Genomic DNA, 19,459 nt, shown 5'->3' with positions numbered 1-19,459 from the left:
AATGAAATTTTTGAGGATATGCTGTGCTCCTGACATTACCAACCAACATGACTGGTGCAGAGATTTTTGAAGCATTGAATAGTCACGTGGTTGGAAAGTAGGGCTTCAATTGGGTTAATTGTAGAGGAATCGCAAGCGATGGGGCAGCGAAAATAACTGAGAAAAACAGCTGAGTTATTATAAGCATTTAGGAGGCAACTGGTCAGAATATTGTTTAGAATCATTATATTATTCACCGTGATGCATTGGCATCGAAAGGAATTCCATCCAATCTTGAAGTGGTGTTGAAAGCAATTGTGAAAGTTGTGAATTTCATTAAGCGCAGCGCACTCAATACCAGGCTATTAGAGGCTCTGTGTTCCGATATGGGGTCTGAGCACACACGTTTATTGTTCCACACAGAGGTACCTTGGCTGTCAAGTGGTCGAGTGCTTGTCTGAGTTTACGAACTCCGGTATGAAGTCCAGGCTTTCCTCCTTGAGAAATTGTCCCCTCTGGCTGATTTGTTTGGCGATGAAACTTGGATGCTATCTATGTCATACCTTGCAGACGTCTTTTCAATTTTAAACAAATTGAATCGCAAATTGTAAGGGGAGGATGATAATTACTTTTGGCACTGAGAAGAATTAGATGCTTTCCAAAAGTCATTGAAAGTTTGGCAAATGCAAGTACCAAACCAAAACTGCTAATTGTTCCCCACACTGCTACGACATATCGAAGAAAACAATGTTCATAAGGGAACTGTCAATAGACCGACAAACCTTAGTCAGTCACATCTGGCTGTGCTGAACGACAGTTTTTGCCGTTACTTTCCAGAGGAGAAGTTTCAGATTTTGAAGGAGGTGTGTGAAAAATCCTTTTGAGTTTGAGACCCTAGAATCAATTCTTAACTTACAGCTGACTTCAAATGAAGAGACTGCACTTCTGAGCCTCACCTGTGACAGCACATTAAAAACATGCCACAAAACCATGAGGCTGTCAGCATTCTGGAGTAGTGTCACTGAGGAGTATCCAGTGCTGAGTAGAACAAGCATTTTGTTGCTATTGCCCTTCACAATGACTTACATGTGCAAGGTTGGATTTTCTGTCCTGACAAAGATGAAGACAGCACAAAGTAACTGGCTGAAGTCTGCACCTGTTATGCGTATTGCACTCTCCTCCTGTGAACCTAATTGGAGTGGGATCGTGAGGACCAAGCAGGCTCATCCATCGCATTAAAAGTTAGCAAAAATGGTGTGTTGTGAAGGTCGGCTGGTGTGGCTTGCGAACGTCAGGCGGTGTCAGTCCCTAGGGCGCCCAGTTGGTAAAATTGGGTCCTGTGAAAATAAGTTTGAAAAATGCTGGCATAGACCACCAGAAAAAAAGTTGGATAAGATTTTCGTGCTGCGTTTGGACATATGCCACAACACATCTCCCCATCTCAAGTCACACCAGAGGCATCAGAATATCCCTAAAACGTTCTTCTCTTGGATAAAAGACCTGTCTGTGCAAATGCAGGATATTGTCAACAGCATAGAAGCCCCATAGACAAGAAAATACAAGAGAATCAGAACAATTAGTTCTAAGGGGACATTCGTCAACAAAGGTCAGGACCCGTAAGGCCATACTGTGATTACTGTCAGGAGACATCTCTTCAACAAAGAGGAGAAGAGAAAGCCAACAAGGGAATGGGAACTAAATGCCCTTTCCGATTTTTGAACCCACCCATGAAGACCTAAATCTTCCACCCACCTCCTGGCAATGGCGCCACTTGGTTCTGCCACGATTAAAAGGAGGATACCAAACAGCCATTACAATTATCAAGACACAGATAATAAGAATGGAGTTAACTAAGTCTTCGAATATCACTTTTATCACAGGATTTTTCTCCCAATACTTAACCAAAAGTCTTGCAAGAACACACTATTAAGTATTAACTCTTGGATTAGGCATGCAAACAAGATGAAAGAAGGGTTTTAAAGCGAGTGGTGCCAAAGTCTACGGAAAAGCTGCTTTTCCCGCTCTTGAATCATGTGGTTCCGCCACATGTGGGAATTTGGTGCAGACGGAAAAGAAGTTCTATTTTTTTTCAGCCTCCAGTAGTTAGTGAGGTTTCTTCTTTTGTCTCCAAACCAGGTGAGTGGAATTTTCTATTAATTTATCTGTGTAAATCATTGACTAATTAAATAATATTGGGTAAAAGTGGCAGGGCTGGTGGCATGACCCGACTGCACGTGGGAATCTGTGAGATGCACTGCAATCCCGGACAGCCATATCTGCAGTTAGAATCTGCAGTTTAGCAACCTGGAGTTGCTGACCTAGTCTGTGTTATGGAAATTGTGGGGCTTCAGGGAGTGGGACAGTTATCTAGATCAGCCATTTTCAAACTCAGTGTCATGCCCCCCCGGGTGTGTCGTGGGCGGGTGTCGGGAGGGTCGTGGAGTAATTGTTTGCGGCATTCCCGATTGCGGGAAGAAGTGCCCAATGACCACAACCAACTTTTAAAGATGCCGGCTGTGACCGCCATCGCCGGCCATCCTGGACATGCGTGCCCCTCCTCAGCCGGATCTAGCAATGCGCAGGCCCAGAGCCCAGCGGGGCGCCTGCTCCTGGCGTCAGCGCACTGTCTTAGGTCATTTTTAAAAATGTGTGATGTCTTCCCACCAGAAGTGGTGGCAGAGAGCAGGTCACACGCCCCGTATACTGACGTCATATGCTCTGGGCATGAAATCACGGAGGAGAGATTCCTCCATTTTGTAGCTGCCAGCAAGGAAGCAACTATGTGATGAACTGGAGATGGATCATTTTGTAATAAAGGACGAGAGAGCCAGAGACACCAACAGGCCAGGATCTTGCATTTGAATATGCTGGAGAGAGCTTCTCAGGAGAATCCAAGGCAGGACAAAACAGTGCTGGTGTGAGCAGTATCCAGAGCTCCAGGGCCTCCAGTGAACATCCTATTCAGAAAAAAATGAAATCAGGAACAAATCAGAATAAAGATGATTTCTTGAGGTCTGGCATTGTTAATTTTGCCAATGCAAATCTGGATGCAATGCCCATGTGTGTTATATGCAGGGAAGTATAAGCAAATGAGAGTTCAAAAACACTCAGAACTTCAAAGACATTGGCGAGTTTGAGGTCAAATCACTTGATTTTTTTCAAAAGGATGCAGCGAAAACTTAAATAATCAGCTGAAATCTTTAGCAGAAATGTAACATTGAATGACAAAGCACGTGAGATCGTGAGGATCAAACAGGTTCACCTGTCGCATTAAAGGTGAGCAATAATGGTGTGTCGCAAAGGTCAGCCAGCATGGGCCGCGAAGACCGGCCAGCGTGGGTCCCGAAGGTCGACTGGTTGGTAAAAGTGTGTCCTGGACAAAAAAGTTTGAAAAACTCTGATCTAGACGCTTTTTTCCAGGAAACAGTCACACCCCTTAGGTTAGGCAGAATGTTAGAATGGGTCAATGGTCATGGTCATGCATTGATGGAGACACCTCAGTCCTGTCTTTGTGTAACAGATATAAGGTGTTTGCTACCTGTGTGCATGAGGAGAAGGACTGCAGGATGGATGAGTGGATTATGAAGGATGCCATTCAAGTGGGGGGGGGGGGAAGTGAAGTGGAAGGTTATAGTGATGGGAGACGGTATGGCAGGGGCATAGATACTGTTCTCTGAAGCTGTAACAGAGAGCTCCGAAGATTGTGTTGCCTGTCTAGTGCCAGAGTTGAGGACACCTCCTCTTGGCTGGAGAGGAATTTGGAATGGGGGGAGATCCAGTTATCATGGTCCAAATAGGAACTAATGACACAGGTAGAATGAGGAATGATGATTTGCTAAGAGAATTTGAGGGATTAGGGTCCAAATTAAAACATAGAACTTCAAACGTAGCCATCTCTGGATTGTTACTGAGCTATGTGCCAATTGGCATAAAGTCAGGCAGATTAGAGAATTAAACACGTGGCTCAAAGAATGGTTTGGAAAGAATGGGGTTCGATTCATGGGATGGCTCCACTTGAACCAAGTTTGGACCAGTGTCCTAGCAATTGTATAACCAGGGTTGCGGACACGGGCTAAATTAATAGGGGGTGGGGGGGCAGAATGGTTTGGGTGAAATGAGATTTAGAAATCCAACAAGATTGGGGCAACGGAACAACATAGTAATGTGGGTATAGACAAGCAGAATGGGACAGGAAGGGGCAGAGGGTTTAACAACAAAAATTGAACATCAGTGAATAAAGTCATTGCAGGGAATATAATTGAAAAAAATGAAATTTGAGGTTCTTTATCTGACTGCAAGAAGAATAAACAATATGATAGATGAACTAGTTAAATGATTTGGATCCAATCGTCATGACAGAGACATAGTTGTGTGGTGATCAAAGTTGGGAAATAAATATTACAGGTTACACAACATTTCAGAAAGAGACAGAATGGTAAAGGAGGAGGGGTAGCCCTGATAGTAAAGGAGGACATAAGAATGTTAATGAGGAAGGATCAGAAGATCATGAAGTAGAATCAGTATTGGTGGCTATTAGGAATAAAAAGAGTCAAAAAACACTGGTGGGAATTATTTATATGCCCTCTAACAAAGGTTTTAAGGCTGGGCAGAGCATTAAACAAGAAAATATTGGAGCTTGTGACAAAGGAAATATGATGATTGCTAGGGACTTAAATCTTCATATCGGCTAGGACAATGAAATTGACAAGAGTGGCCTAGAAGATGAGTTTGTGGAATGTTTTTTCTGACAGTTTCTTGGAGCTGACCAGGAACTGACCAGGGATAAAACCTTCTTAGATCTAGTATTGTATAATGAAGAAGAGTTAGTTAGTAATATCATAGTAAAAGATACACTGGGAAATAGTGACCAGAGTACCATTGAATTCCATGTTAATTTTGAAAATTGCACACTCCAATCCCAAACAAGATTCTTAAATGTAAACAATCTAAATTGTATAGGTTTGAGGGGGATAAGTGACTAAGGTTATCAGGGTAATAGAGGTAAATGAACAGTAGGAAATAGTTAACGAAGCGATTCCAAATTTTCAACAAAAATAAGTTCCACTGAAAAACAAGAACTCGGCAAGGCCCATCCATTGGTCACTCAGGAAGTCAAGGATAATCTTTGATTGAAAGAATGTTGCAAAAAGCAGCAGTAAGTCTGAGGATTGAGATTTTTTTTAGAAACCAACAGAGGGCCACCAAAGAGCTGCTGCACCATTCCCACATCCGGTGTTAACTTTAATATCCAGACATTTAACAATCCCTGTCTGAATACCCATAGAGGCGGACTTACAATGAAACATGCCCTGCCTAAGCACAGGGACCCGACCAAGGAGAGGAGGGTGGTGTGCTGGGAAATGTCTGTGGAAAATTCTTGGCCACCAATCAGAGCCTGATAGCTCTGAATTTGCTGATAGGCTTAGAGTCTGATTAGTCGCGTTCCCTTAGAGTGGGAAAACACAGATCCAAAAACGTTGACTAGGGGGCGGAGTGGGGGGGAAGGAAGCAGTAAAGTTGAAGTCTCCTGTGTTTTTCTGAAACCCAGGGCTGAGGAGGGCAGACCATAGCCAGGCAGCCACCAGCAAGGCAAGTCGTCGAGCGATGTGAGGTGCAAGGTGCTGGTCATCAGGGGGGGAGCAGGGGCGGCTCAACCCCCAGGCCATGATGGAGAAAGGATGGACAGGCTAGGCCACAGCCAGGCAACCTTATCCAGCAGTGAGGCAAGGTCATCGACGAGGGAAGGGGCACCTCGATCCTCAGGTCAGGGCTGAAGAGTGCAGGGCAGGCCTTAACCAGGCAGCTAGCAGCAAGGTGAGGTCGTCGAGCGAGGTGAGGTGCGAGGTGAGATCATTGAGGGGAACAGGTGGGCAAGCCGACCCACAGGCCATGCCTGAGGAAGGCTGGGCAGGCCATACCCAGGCAGCCAACGGCGAACTGAGGTGGTCAAGTTAGGTGATGTGCGAAGTGAGGCCGTCGAGCGGAATGGGGAGGGGGGTGGGGGTGTTACTCGAGCCCCGCAGGCCAGGACTGAGAGTGGGCTGGGCAGAGACCTTAACCAGGCAACCTGAGCCCCAGGCAACCTGAGCCAGCAATGAGGCGAGGTTGTCGAGTGGAGCAGAGGCAACTTGACTCCTAGTCCGGAGCTGAGGAGGGACGGGCAGACCATAGCCAGACAGCCAGCAGCAAGGCCAGGTCGTCGAGGTTAGGTGAGAGGCGGGACAAAATTGGAATGGGGGGGCAGAACTGGAAGGGGGGGCAAGTCTGGGAGAGGGGACAAAGCTGGGATGTGGAAAACCCACAATGGGAATAAAATTGGGAGGGGGAAAAGCTGGGATGACAGAACAAAACTGGGAGTGAGGGCGGAAAAGAAGGGAGTGGGCTAAAGATGAGAGAAGAGACAAAACTGGGATTGTGAAAAAATTGGGACACGGGACAAAATTGGAAGGGGGCAAAGCTGGAGAGGGGAGCAAAACCGGGGAGGGGGACAAAGCTGGAGGGGGGCAAAGTTGGATGGGGTGCAAAGCTGGAGAGGGGACAAAACTAAAAGAGAGCAAAACTGGAAAGCATCTTTTTACAAGTTAAAAAGCATTAAAGTAGTTAAGCAGTGATTTGCGTACATTTGTGGGTTGTGTCTTTGCGTTCTGTAGGACAAGGGTGGTGGAGTCGGGAGGGGCATGATGCCATTAGGGAAAGGGCGTGATGTCACTGAAGGGGGAGGGTTGTGATGTAAATTTGAGGGGACCCAGAAATGAAGGCGAGCACGGGTCCCGCCAAGTATACATCCACCACTGCACCACAGCCCTCTGCGGTAGGTAGACAATACCAAACTTCTGAATAAAGAAATTCCTTCTCATCCCAATCCTGAATGTCCTACCACTTGAAAGTAGTGGAAAAAAAATTGAGTTGGACAGCTGTACTCAAGTCTTTTTCACTACTTTCAAATTCACGATTTCACCCGTATGCTTTCTCTTCCTTTCCTCTAGTTCCCCCTCCACCTGGAGAGGATTCTATCCTTGGCTCATCTGGGCAGGTGGTCTATCTCAGACGTATGTGGCCATATTCTCTCATCCCATTCCTCCCCAGTAAACAGGGTGGGGTGAAATTGGAGAGTCAACTGGGTCCTACATTCACAAGCAAGGTTTGGAGAGAGGCCCTACACAGGGTCAACGCCACATTCTCATGGGCCCAGGTGAGATTAATTCAATTCAAAGTGCTACATAGGACCCACCTGACCAAGGTAAGGACAAGGTTTTTTCCCCAAATGTTGAAAATCGATACAACCACTGTTCGCTTGCCCCTGCAGATCACACGCATATGCTTGTGTCCTGCCCCAGACTCGCCAGCTTCTGAGCTTTCTTTTTTAACACTATGTCTAATATTCTCAGATTAGATTTACAGCTATGCCCGCTGGTGCCCATATTTGGGTTTGGACTCTCCGACAGTTCCCTCGGACGTTATTGCCTTTGCCTCATTGATAGCCCGGAGGGGGATACTGCTGGGTTGGAGGTCTCCTGTTCCGCCCAGTGCCTCGGACTGGTTCGGAACTTAATGTCCTTTTTGCATTTGGAGAAAATTAAATTTATCATCAGTGGTTCTGCTGAGAGACTTTGCCCGAGATGGCAACTTCAACTCCTCTTTAAAAGATCTGGACACCGTCAGCTTTTAGGGATTTTGGGTATAGAGTTTAAGTTATTTGCATTTTCCTATATTTGCAATAAGTCTTGTTCTGTTCTGTACCTGTTTTGCATTGTTTATTGCTACATTACATACAATAACAAAACCAAATGTATCCACTTTTGCAATCTTCTAGGCTTAATATGAACATTGGAGTTGGTCATCCCTCTTTACAATGGCATCAAAGTCGAATGTCATTCTTTTTCTCTCACCACAGATGCTGCCTGACCTGCTGACTACTCCTAGTATTTTCTGTGTTTTTATTTCAGGTTTCCAGTATTTTGCTTTTGGCTTTCCAATATAAATGCTGCTTTACTATGATCTACAAGATGAATATAAAAGAAATACTAAGGGAAAAAAGATAAAGAGAATGAAGATGTGGTGAGGCTGAAAGTATACCAAAGGCAGCCATCACATCTTGTGGGGCGTACACTGATATGTACCCTCTCTCTACCTCACATTCCTAGAACTGAGATTAAATAGCCTCATGGCACATTTTAGATGAGGTGCTACAAAGTGTATCGGTAATTTATTCCACACCTGTTAGGAAATGTTCCTAATTTTCAATATTCTCAAAACACAAGCTCTAATTTAAAACCAGATAATCTACACTTTCTATTACATTCATCACCTTCTTCTAAAAATCCACACCTTAGCTGTACCTCTGGCAGGAAAAGGAGATGCTTTTTCAACTCCAATTTTCAGAAGTACATGAGCAAACTAATGAATGAGTTCTCCATCACTAAATGTTAAATCAAGATTGCTTGTAGAGACCTTCCGTTTTACATATCTTGAGAATCGCTGCATGTGGCAACATTTGTGCTTTGATAGCTCAATCCCTTGCCCACCAGTAGAATTATAGATCACATTTTTGCTGGGTCCACAAATCTGTTACATTTTTGTTTCATTTACCTGAAATCTGTGCTATCTAGCTACCAATCGTTCTGCCACCAGAAACTGTTTCTCCATATTCGCCTAATGAATAGTCTTCATTATTTTGAAAATCTCTATTGCACCTATCCTTAACTTTCTCTGCTCTTAAGAGAACAAACCATCTTTCCTCATCTCCCCATTTCACTGATGTCACAGACAGAATGTGTTTGTTCTCTTATTGCCTGTAATTAGTTTTGTATGGAAAGATTGTCCACTCAAATTGGCTTAACGATAAAAGACCATTGATATACAAAGGAGATAGATGATGGATGTGACTCTTCTTACCCTAAAAATTATTCAGCAGCAAGCTTTCATGAGTTTAAAATAGGATTATTCAAACTCACACCTATCCCAAATTAACGCAACATCATCCACTTGGTCGGGCACACCTATGTACACACACGACATGTTGATACAGATAAAATAGTGCACTTCTACAGATTAGTTTTTTCAGTCTCTGATATATGTTTTCCACTCTCTCACACGGCAGGCCTATGGTTCCTTGACTGGATTTGATTATCGAAAGTTGAAATGAGGATATTGTAAAGCTAAGGGTTAACAGTAGGTTGTGAGGTTTCTGTAGCAGAATACCTAGGAGGTTGGTTGTCCGATAAATTTTGAAACAGGAACCAGTTAAATACTTGGGCAGCTTGACTGTTTGTAGGGCCAGTGTTTCTGAAAAGACAAAGATGGCACCGCCTTTCTCTATAGTTGTTGGCTTGTCAACATTCTTCTGTAGTCTGCCCTGGTCTCTCTTGGGTATAGGGTTAAGAAAATATTTCAGTATCAGAAGCCAGTTTCAGTCACCTGGCCAAAGACCATTGTCCACTCAAATTGGCTTAACGATAAAAGACCATTGATATACAAAGGAGATAGATGATGGAATTTTATACTTAACTTGTGGATCACTGGTCTCATCAGCATTCCTTTGTTGAATTGCAAACCCTGAGACATAGGCTGGAATTCCCCATCCGTTCATGCTGGCAAGATTCTCCGCTACAACCACACATTCTTGCAAAACCAAAATACTAATCTTAATTGCAGTAACCTAGTAAACCGTCTTAAATGCACAATTACCGTGTGCTGCTCTCACTGCTCCTCCACATGCTCACCTACTTTAACAAGTAGCCCACCCCTGACCGTTGACCTTGTATTTCCCTTAAAGTTCTGCATAGGAATTTTATTTTCAGTTTGCTACTCTTGACGGCAATCAAGTAAGTGCCTGGTAGAGTTGTGCATGCAAAATTGATAGTGTGGTAAGCCCCGCAGGTCCCCAAATTCAGAAGCCTTTGCAACATGTCAGGTGATAGCATGGGATGGCATCATTGTGTCTGCAGTCGACACTAGGATGTATAGGCACAGCATCACCGTGTTTGGCAATTCCGCGCCATTGGAGTGAGGAGGAATGCGGGTGGAATAAGTATGAAAAAAAGGCTGACTACTGTGTCCCTGTCACATCGAGGCTTTGATAGACCAGGAAAGGAAGACAGGCCCCTGCCAGGTTTAAAATTCTGGATGTAAAGCCAGCTCACGCCAGGAAGTAGCTAGATTGGATAACAACCAGTGTCACGTGCAAAATCAGATGCCTGGCCACCCTAGCGCTCTACACACATAGATAGTGTCATAATATACACCAATATATTATGGGGCAGACACACACACACTGATGGACATACAGTGGGACCAATCAGCATACACAACACCGCAGCCAATCACCAGTGAGAGCACACGCACTATAAAGACAGGGGACAGGAGAGTTCCCGCTCATTCTAGTAGCAGCCAGCTCGGAGCACAGAGCTCACAGCCTGCAACACAGACATTCACCATGTGCTGAGTGCATCACCTGGTTAGGACTAGGCAAGGGTCAACAGTTAAAGCTGGTATTGCATTTACCCACAGTTCAAGTATGTTAATATAGTTAACTTTATAATAAAATAGAGTTGCACCACTTCCAGTGTTGGTGACCTGTTTGTGATCCAGAACATCCAACACATCAGATAGTTACTCACACTCATTGGTGTCACTCACTCACCTTCACTTTACAAGATCGACATTTCAACTTTAAATCATCAAATCCATTCAAGTAACCACAGGCTTGCCATGTGGGAGACTGCAAATCATAAATCAGAGACTGAATTAACTGTAATCTGTAAAAGTGCACTATTTTTACCTGCATCCAATCTTTTTATGTGTGTGTGTGTACCACGTATATGACACTGAGTGGATGATGTTGTGTTAATTTGGGTAAGTGCTGTCCTTGGGGCAGCTGTGGACCAGGTTAGAAGCTTCCTCCGGTTGGATGTAGCCTGTGAGCCATGGTTGGTCCATGTTTGCATTAGAAAGAAAGAAACTATATGCTTCATATGAATCTTGATTTTATTTTCATTTCTCAATGAAAAAGAAGTGATTGTGACTAAAATTCTAAACATCTATTTAAAAGCATGCCTTCCAGGCACTCAAAATAGGTCTCTGTACAATGCAGTGACATTTTACATCTTTTAGTCTAAAAAAAACTTTATAATATATACAAATGAACAATGGTCTACATTTTTAAAGGAAGGAATATATACATGCACCAATTTATTTAGTTCTTCTGTAAAAGTAACTTATCTGCAGAGTTTCTTTGTTCAAATAATAATATACAAAAATTGAAGTCTTATTTGAATTTTGTGGGGGTTATTTTACAAAACTGACAATGTAGAAAAATGTAATCTGCAAATAAGCAAACTCCAAATGATTGTGGCAATGGTTACATAATGGACCTTAAAGGCTTCTCCTCACATAGTCCACTCATCATGTTCCTCATTCATCCTTGCTGATTACAGAAACCTGGGAGAAGACAACAAAAAAAGCAAAATGGTTATAAAATGAACTAATAAAGAGAACAAAAAAAGCCATGGACAAACAGGAGAATCCCACTTTATTTATACTCAAACAATTGCTTGAACCGGTGGTACAGAGCTTACAAAGATTCTGGATGAGTAGCATTCAAATTATAGCCACTGTCCTTTCCAATTATATTTTCAAAAATATAATGAAAACCCAAAGGGGAGGATCTGACCAGAATTTGGCAAAGTGTCAGGCTCACATTGTAAACTGGAGTATAACTCTTCAGTTGCACAGACCAGTTTTCTTGCCAAATCTTGAGCCTCTGATACAGAATGAAAATTAGTGGGCATGATTTACACCGTCACTCTGGCATGCCAGAGCCTCATAGAGCCGGCCACCAGTTCCAAAGAGATCAGGGTGCCCTTTGTAAAGAGCATCCTGATCAGCGCTGCAGTCTAATGGCCCCCAGTCCCCATCACAGAGTTATCCGGGGCTCCCCCCCCCCTAGCCCCCCCACCCCACCCCGCCCTCCCAACAATCCTCGGAGTTCCGCTCTCCCACCACCACTACCCCAGCCAATACCCATTGCCGGCATTGACTCCCCCACACCCACCGTAGAAGTATAGCTGCCCTCGCACTGCATCACAATTCAATGCCCCCCCAACCCCCAATTGGACGGCCCAACCCTGGCACTGCCCCTGACACAAGTTGGCACTTCCAGGTTGGCACTGTGCCAGCCCCGCAGTATCAGGGCACTGCCCAGGAATTACCCTCCACCCCATCGGGACTATACATACCTCTATGCCACGGGAGGAATCTCCTTAATTGCCTCACGTTTGGCCAAAACATTTGTAAACCTCATGAATATTTATTGAGGGGAATCATGTGATGGACGTATGGCTAAAATCATTGGAATCGATGCAAATTTTTCAAATGAGATTCATGCCCTTTGTGGGTGTGAATCTTGCAACGTTGCCGCCGAATGAGAATCGTAGAATTTACAGTGCAGAAGGAGGCCATTCGGCCCACTGAGTCTGCACCGGCCCTTGGAAAGAGCACCCTACCCAATCCCACGCATCCACCCTATCCCCGTAACCCAGTAACCCCACCTATCCTTTTTGGACACTAAGGACAATTTATCATGGCCAATCCACCTAACCTGCACATCTTTGGACTGTGGGAGGAAACCCACGCACACACGGGGAGAACATGCAGACTCCGCACAGACAGTGACCCAAGCCGGGAATCGAACCTGGGACCCTGGAGCTGTGAAGCAACTGTGCTAACCACTGTGCTACCCTGCTGAGTGGTGGGGAAAATGTGATCTCTCTGGCAAGAATCACATTTCCCCATTCTCGCAAGCTTTTCAGATCGCGCTGCCAATCCCGCAGACAGTGAGTGTGGGCGTGATACTAACTCATTCAAAACCTATCCACCTGCACAGAGAGTTAAGGTTAAGTCTACAATGGCTTTGAATTTGTTTGGGAGTTCACCTGACCTCCTGCCGTAACTTTGACAGGAGATAACGTTTTGGAGAAATGCCGCAAGTGGCTCGAAGCAGCCATTATCTGAGGACCTCATTGTTCTACTACTAAAGTTATGCAGGAAATTGGGACAATCCCTGTGGACATTCAGGGCCAATGCTCCTGTTCAGGAATCATTCAACTTAACTACAGAAAACTGCAATGTTTTGATAAATATTAGTAATTTAATCACTATGAAATCAGTAAACATAATTGTTTCATATTCAAATTATGTTAGTTTACTGCAACTCAATGTAAGTGTAATAAATGTTTCCACTAAGCTCGAATATAAATGTTTTGAGAAGAACGTGCCATTTATGTGACAAATTTATCATGGGTATAGAATTTCCACTCTGAGAGCAATTAGTGATCTGGCACAAATTATGTTCAAAGTTGAAATAGTTTTGAGAAGCATTTTCTTTTGCAAGTTCTGCTCAAACTCAATTGTGTCTCACTGATTGTGTTACTTGCTATGTACCATCACAATCAGGCAGTGTTTTAAAACATCATTTACAAAAAACTACATTAAACAATGCTTCTTGATATAGTGAAGAGCAGTAATTTGATGCAGTGTGATGTCGCTGAAAATGGGTTGGTCACCAAAAAAAAAGCATTTTAATCTGTGTAGTCCATCATCTGTCATTAACCCAACTTTAAAGAACTGAAAGTGATTTTTAAAATTATAAAGAAGCATTTATTTGTTGTATTGGGGCATGGCAGTCATTTTTTTTTAGCAAATAAGACAAATTGCATTCAAACGTTTTTCAAATGTATCAGTAAGTGTTCTTGCACCCCAAAAATCCAATTTATTTTTTTAAAGCCTCCTCGAAGGCGTACGAACGAGTGCAATGAGCAGGAACTTCCAACATGGATCCATTTGTTCTTGAGGTGTGGCTGGTTTTGTGGGAAGGGGCAGATTTTAGCACAAAGTTATCTAAACTTGTGCAAAGATTGCCGAAACCTCCAGTTGCGATCCACATCAAATTCCTTAAGCTTTTGTACTGAATTCCAGATTTCAGGCAAAACACAAACAAATGGAAACGCTAGGCTCATACTTTTAAATCCAATACACTTTCCTCTTATTCTGTCCTCCTGAACATGATTTTTCTGATTTCAGTGGCCATTCTATACAATAATATGGAAGGGAGTACGTTGACAAAATGAGCGTCGCCCTCACTTGCGTGTGGTGAGTTAAATACAGTGATTGGGAGGATAGGTTATGAATCCTGCAATCTCCAACACACTAACCCTCTGCCTTGATGCTCAGTGTTACTGTCTCTTTGGGAGATGTGTTTCATTGCTGAAATGAAAGGTTTCAATATCCCCACTCAATTTTTATTTCAAAGGCTGTGAATAGAAATTCTACTTAGTCGTTTCCACTGACAAGTCAGCTCAACATGTATTTGTTAGCTTCACCAGCAAAATCCTGGCCTATCAGGACCTGTCTGCAATATTGTTGATTTCATGCCACATTCACTTAAGTGGTGAGGTAGTGATTAAGGACAGTAAAAGAGCTCTGTACAGTGGGGAAACTCGAAAATTTAGCTGAGCAGCAAATTTGATTAATTGACGAGGCCATTTTTGGGATTTCGAAAGACTGTTTTATTACCCATCAAATCAGAGGCAAACTATCTGCTTTTATTTATGTAATCAACCTCTGAGATCTGAAATCAGCAACAGCATCGAGGTTTAAAAACTGTCTACGTTATCTACTTGTGTGGATTGTATTACAAGTTCGGCTTGTATATACATTTTTTGGCTACTTCTGTCTTCTTCATGTATTTGTAATGATCAGTGTAAAACATTGCGATCCTTGATTAGTGCACTCGGGATTTTTCAATGGTTTAATTCGCTCACCAGTCAGCATAGCTCAGTGATTAAATGTATCTTCCAACAGCATAACCTAAAAGGTCCATGGTAGTTACCTGGGATGGGAATGAGCCCACCGTGGGACCCTCCCCAGCAGTCAGCCTTCTCCCACTAAACCTAGTACTGAGTGCATTGATTCATTGAATCCCTACAGTGCAGAAGGAGGCCATTCAGCCCATCGAGTCTGCACCAACCCTCTGAAAGAGCACTCCACAGAAGCTCATTTTCCCACCCTATCCCAATAACTCCTTAAGCTAACCTATGCATCTTTGGACAATTAAGGGGCAATTTGGCATAGATTAGGTGGATTGGACATGCTAAATTGCCCCTTAATGTCTGAAAGGTTAGGTGGGGCTACAGGGGTGGGGTGGAGGCATGGGTTTAAGTGGGGTGCTCTTTCCAAGAGCCGGTGCAGACTCAATGCGCCGAATGGCCTCCTTATGCACTGTAAATTCTATGAATCCACCTCACCTGCACATCTTTGGACTGTGGAAGGAAACTGGAGCACCCAGAGGAAACCCTTGCAGATATGGGGAGAACTTGCAAACTCCACACAGTCACCCAAGGCCGGATTCGAACCTGGTCCCTAGCACTGTTAGCAGCAATGCTAACCACTGTGTCACCCAATTATCAGATGTAGCATTAGATGTGGGAGTTATGACATCATGAAAGTTTAATTGTTCTAATTATGAATTAACTCCAACCGAGAGACTGAGATAACTGCTAAATAATAACCATTACAGGATTGCAGGGGAGATTTAAAACAAGATGGTGGCACAATGGCTAACACTGCAGCCTCACAGCTCCAGACCCGGATTCAATTCCGGCCTCAGGTGACGGTCTGTGTGGAGTTTACACGTTCTCCCCACGTCTGCGTGAGTTTCCTCCGGGCGCTCCGGTTTCCTCCCACAGTCCAAAGACGTGCAGATTAAGTGGTTTGGCCATGCTAAATTGCCCCTTAGTGTCCAAAAGGTTAGGTGGGGTTACTAGGATAGGGTGGAGCGGTAGGCTTAAGCTTAAGTAGGGTTCTCTTTCAAAGGACCGGTGCAGACTCAATGGGCCGAATTGTCTCCTCCTGCACTGTAAAAAAAATTCCACAAAGGAAATTGCCGCATCTTGTCTCAAATTGCATTAATACGGGTGTGGCAAGCAACTGTAAATTTGTAAAAGGAACTTTAAAAGACCATTTTGTTTGTATAATTGGATTCGTTCTGAAACAACTCAATGAATTAAAACAAAAACATTTTTCTGTACCTGCTAGGAGAATCCTGGCTTCAGGTTCAATGTTAGCATCTGTGAGTTTTCTCTGAAGATTGGAAGGAGTTGCATTGTCCATTTCCTTATTTTTCCATGTTTGCAACATTTTAAATATTTGTACTGTAGGCGGTTCTTTTTCTCCCTTAATTTTCTCAATATCTTGGGATTGCAGATCAAGACAACTAATGGCAAAGATTTGCCAATTACTCCCCACTTTTTCAGCAAACTTCATTAACTGCTGCTCTGTGATAATATTCTTATTGCATGTTTGTCCAGCTGGTGCAAAGAAAATACATTAAAATGAATTAGCAACAATAGAATCATTTGTAAAGCTTCAATAAATTGTTAAAAACAAACTTTATAACTCCATTACAAATCAGGTGTAAACTGCTGGCGTCTTGACTTCAGGATTGATGCACTTGGGTTTGTGTTCATTACAAACTAAATCAAAGCACTTGAATTGCATATTGTGGAAAAATTGTAAAGTGTGTCAATCTCACCCGATCACGGTGATTAAATATTGTGTGCTAGTTCTAACTTTCTTTTTAATTATTGACAAGCCAAACAAATATACTTCAAATCTGTTCCTACTTTACAAAAGTTTAGTGCATGTTTCAGGTCAATGAGTGTTTACAAGGCATTCATTTAACTGGAGTTAAGCTGTCAGCACCAGGCCACAGCCAAAAGGAGGGAGAGATTGGAAAGGTTGGCAGGGGGTTAGATTGGCGGTCAAAGGGAAAGGAGTGGGGGGGGGGGGGGGGGGGGGGGTGAGCGATTGGAGGCCAAAAAGCACATAAGAGTCAGGGATTGCTCATAGAGATGTGAGATCAGAAGCCTTGTGGGTGGGAGTGGAGGTCTTGGGGCAGATTACATAAAACATACAGTGCAGAAGGAGGCCATTTGGGCCATTGAGTCTGCATCGACCCATTTAAGCTCTCACTTCCACCCTATCCCCGTAACCCAATAACCCCTCCTAACCTTTTTGGACAGTAAGGACAATTTAGCATGGCCAATCCACCTAACCTGCACGTCTTTGGACTGTGGGAGGAAACCGGAGCACCCGGAGGAAACCCCCACGCAGACATGTGGAGAATGTGCAGACTCAGCACAGACAGTGACCCAGCAGGGAATCGAACCTGGGACCCTGGCTGTGAAGCCACAGTGCTAGCCACATGTGCTACCACCGTACTGCCCATTAGGATGATCTTGGGTGGGTGAGATCAGACGAATTGGTGGGGGTAATGGAGGTCATAAGAATTGTGGTGGGAATCACAAGGGTGGTTGGTGGAGGAGATCTGAAGAGCCTCGGGGAGGGGGTGGGATGCCTGAACATGGTGGTTGGGTTAAGTGGATGAATTGGATTCAGCAGGTAAGTTCCATTCGCGCCACACAAGTACCAAGAAATGACCATCTCCTATAAGAGAGGATCTAACCCCGCCCCTTGACATTCAATGCCATTGCCATCGCTGATTCCCCCCACAATCAACGTCCTGGGGGTTACCATTGATCAGAAACTGAACTGGACTAGCCACATTAATACTGTGGCTACCAGGGAGGTCAAAGACTAGGAATCCTACGGCGAGTAACTCACCTCCTGACCCCCCAAAGCCTGTCCACAAGGCACAAGTCAGGAGTGTAATGGAATACTCTTCACTTGCCTGGATGGGTGCAGCTGCAATAACACTCAAGAAGCTTGATACCATCTAAGACAAAGCAGCCCGCTTGACTGCTCCCCGTTCCACAAACATTCAAACCCTCCACCACCATCTACAAGATGCACTGCAGTAACTCACCAAGGTTCCTTAGACAACACCTTCCAACCCCACAACCACTCCCATCTAGGACAAAAGCAGCAGATACCTGGGAACCCCACCACCTGGAGGCTCCCCTCCAAGTCACTCAGCACCCTGACTTGAAAATATATTGCCGTTCCTTCACCATCAATGGGGCTACATGCAGGAACTCTCTCCCCAACAGCATAGTGGGTGTACATACACCTCAAGGACTGCAGCGGTTCAAGAAGGCAACTCACCACCACCTTCTGAAGGGCAATTAGGGATGGGCAATAAATGCTGGCCTGGCCAGCGACGCCCGCATCCCGTAAAATGATTTTTTTTTAAAGTGGAAAGACACAGTGATAACCCTCACGAGGACCCTGGGAGATCACTGATTGATCCCCCGTGGGCTTCGTAAAATACGAGTTCCCGTGGTGAGCAGGTAGAGGCCTACCCAGCTGGGCTCATTAGCAGGACCTTTAAATGTAGCTCCCAACCCAGGCCGGCAGTTCCTGATTGTCCTGGGCTGGGACATTTGTTTTGTGTACCGCAGTAGAGACATTATTTTCAGTTTAAAATAAACCAGTATGGCCTTTCACTTCACCCTCCTGGAATTATTACATTGGTGATGAGGATCAAGCGCGGGATTCTGAGCAGCCTTTTCGAAACTCCGGTAAGAAACAAAGCAAAAGGAAAACCCAGGAAATGCCTTGTTTGAGAATCTCAAGCCTTATGATGCAGATGTGAAGGACTGTGCCCAGTATGCAGAATGCATGCGATACTTCTTCCACGCCAAGGGAATAGAAAGGGCTGTCAGGCATAAAGTAATCTTTTTGACAGCATTCAGGGTCTCAATGTTCAGCATTATTAAAAGTTTAGCTTATTCTGCAGCCCCTGAGACTAAAAGATTGCATAAGCTTGTGGATGTAGTAAAGAACCATTGTGATCCAAAGCCGTCCTGATCCTCCAGTGCTATTCATTCAACACGGCCGGGAGGACCCCTGGGAAAGCTGTGACAGAATTCCTGGCTAGATTAAGAAAGCTGGCCAAATACTGCGAGTTTGGACCATCCCTGATCGAGATGCTATATGATCAGCTAGTGTGTGGGATCAATAATGTCATGATACAAAAAGAACTGTCGGCAAAACCCACCTTAGACCTCAAAAGGGCAACAGTATTAGCACTATCTTTGGAGGACACTGAGAAAGGGGCCCAAGAATTTCAAGGGATGATGGACAGCCTGTTCTCAGGCTGGCTGGGGTGTGGGGAGGTGGTCAAACAGATAAAATAGCAGTCCCAGCAAAGCCTCCCAAGTGCCTCACCCACCACCAACTCAACATTCAGCTCGGACAATCTAGCATCTCAAAAGACGGCCAGTTAACTCTAGAAGTACCAGGGAAGCTTCCCCGGAGGACTATAAGTGTCATCCACACAAGGATGCTGTAAGTGTGTACAAAGAACACGATCCAGGCAAGGCTGCCAGAGTCAGCAGTACGCATGCTGCCCAGGCCGAAAGCTAAAGCTGCCCAATGCCTGAGCCTTATAAGTCTAACAGCCTGTCGAGGATGAAACGATGCAACTAAACTGCGTCAGCACCCCTAAGGTTGCCCTAATAAA

At 44.3% G+C, this 19,459-nt stretch overlaps 1 protein-coding gene across 6 annotated transcripts in view; it reads right to left on the bottom strand.

The window, feature by feature from the left end:
* Window positions 1–10,947: 10,947 nt before the first annotated feature.
* The window catches only part of LOC140389878 (uncharacterized), a 148,980-nt gene continuing 140,468 nt past the window's right edge, over window positions 10,948–19,459 (bottom strand). For all 6 annotated transcript variants that reach the window (XM_072474476.1, XM_072474479.1, XM_072474480.1 and 3 more), the window contains 2 exons: window positions 16,065–16,343; window positions 10,948–11,418 (listed from right to left, as the gene is read on the bottom strand). In XM_072474476.1, coding sequence (XP_072330577.1) covers window positions 11,396–11,418; window positions 16,065–16,343 — 302 coding nt within the window. In that variant the 3' untranslated portion in view covers window positions 10,948–11,395. The remainder of the gene's footprint in view (window positions 11,419–16,064; window positions 16,344–19,459) is intronic.

Source organism: Scyliorhinus torazame, chromosome 14 (genome assembly GCF_047496885.1).
Source record: "Scyliorhinus torazame isolate Kashiwa2021f chromosome 14, sScyTor2.1, whole genome shotgun sequence".
NCBI classification, from domain to species: domain Eukaryota; kingdom Metazoa; phylum Chordata; class Chondrichthyes; order Carcharhiniformes; family Scyliorhinidae; genus Scyliorhinus; species Scyliorhinus torazame.
This window is presented reverse-complemented; position numbering and strand designations above follow the sequence as displayed.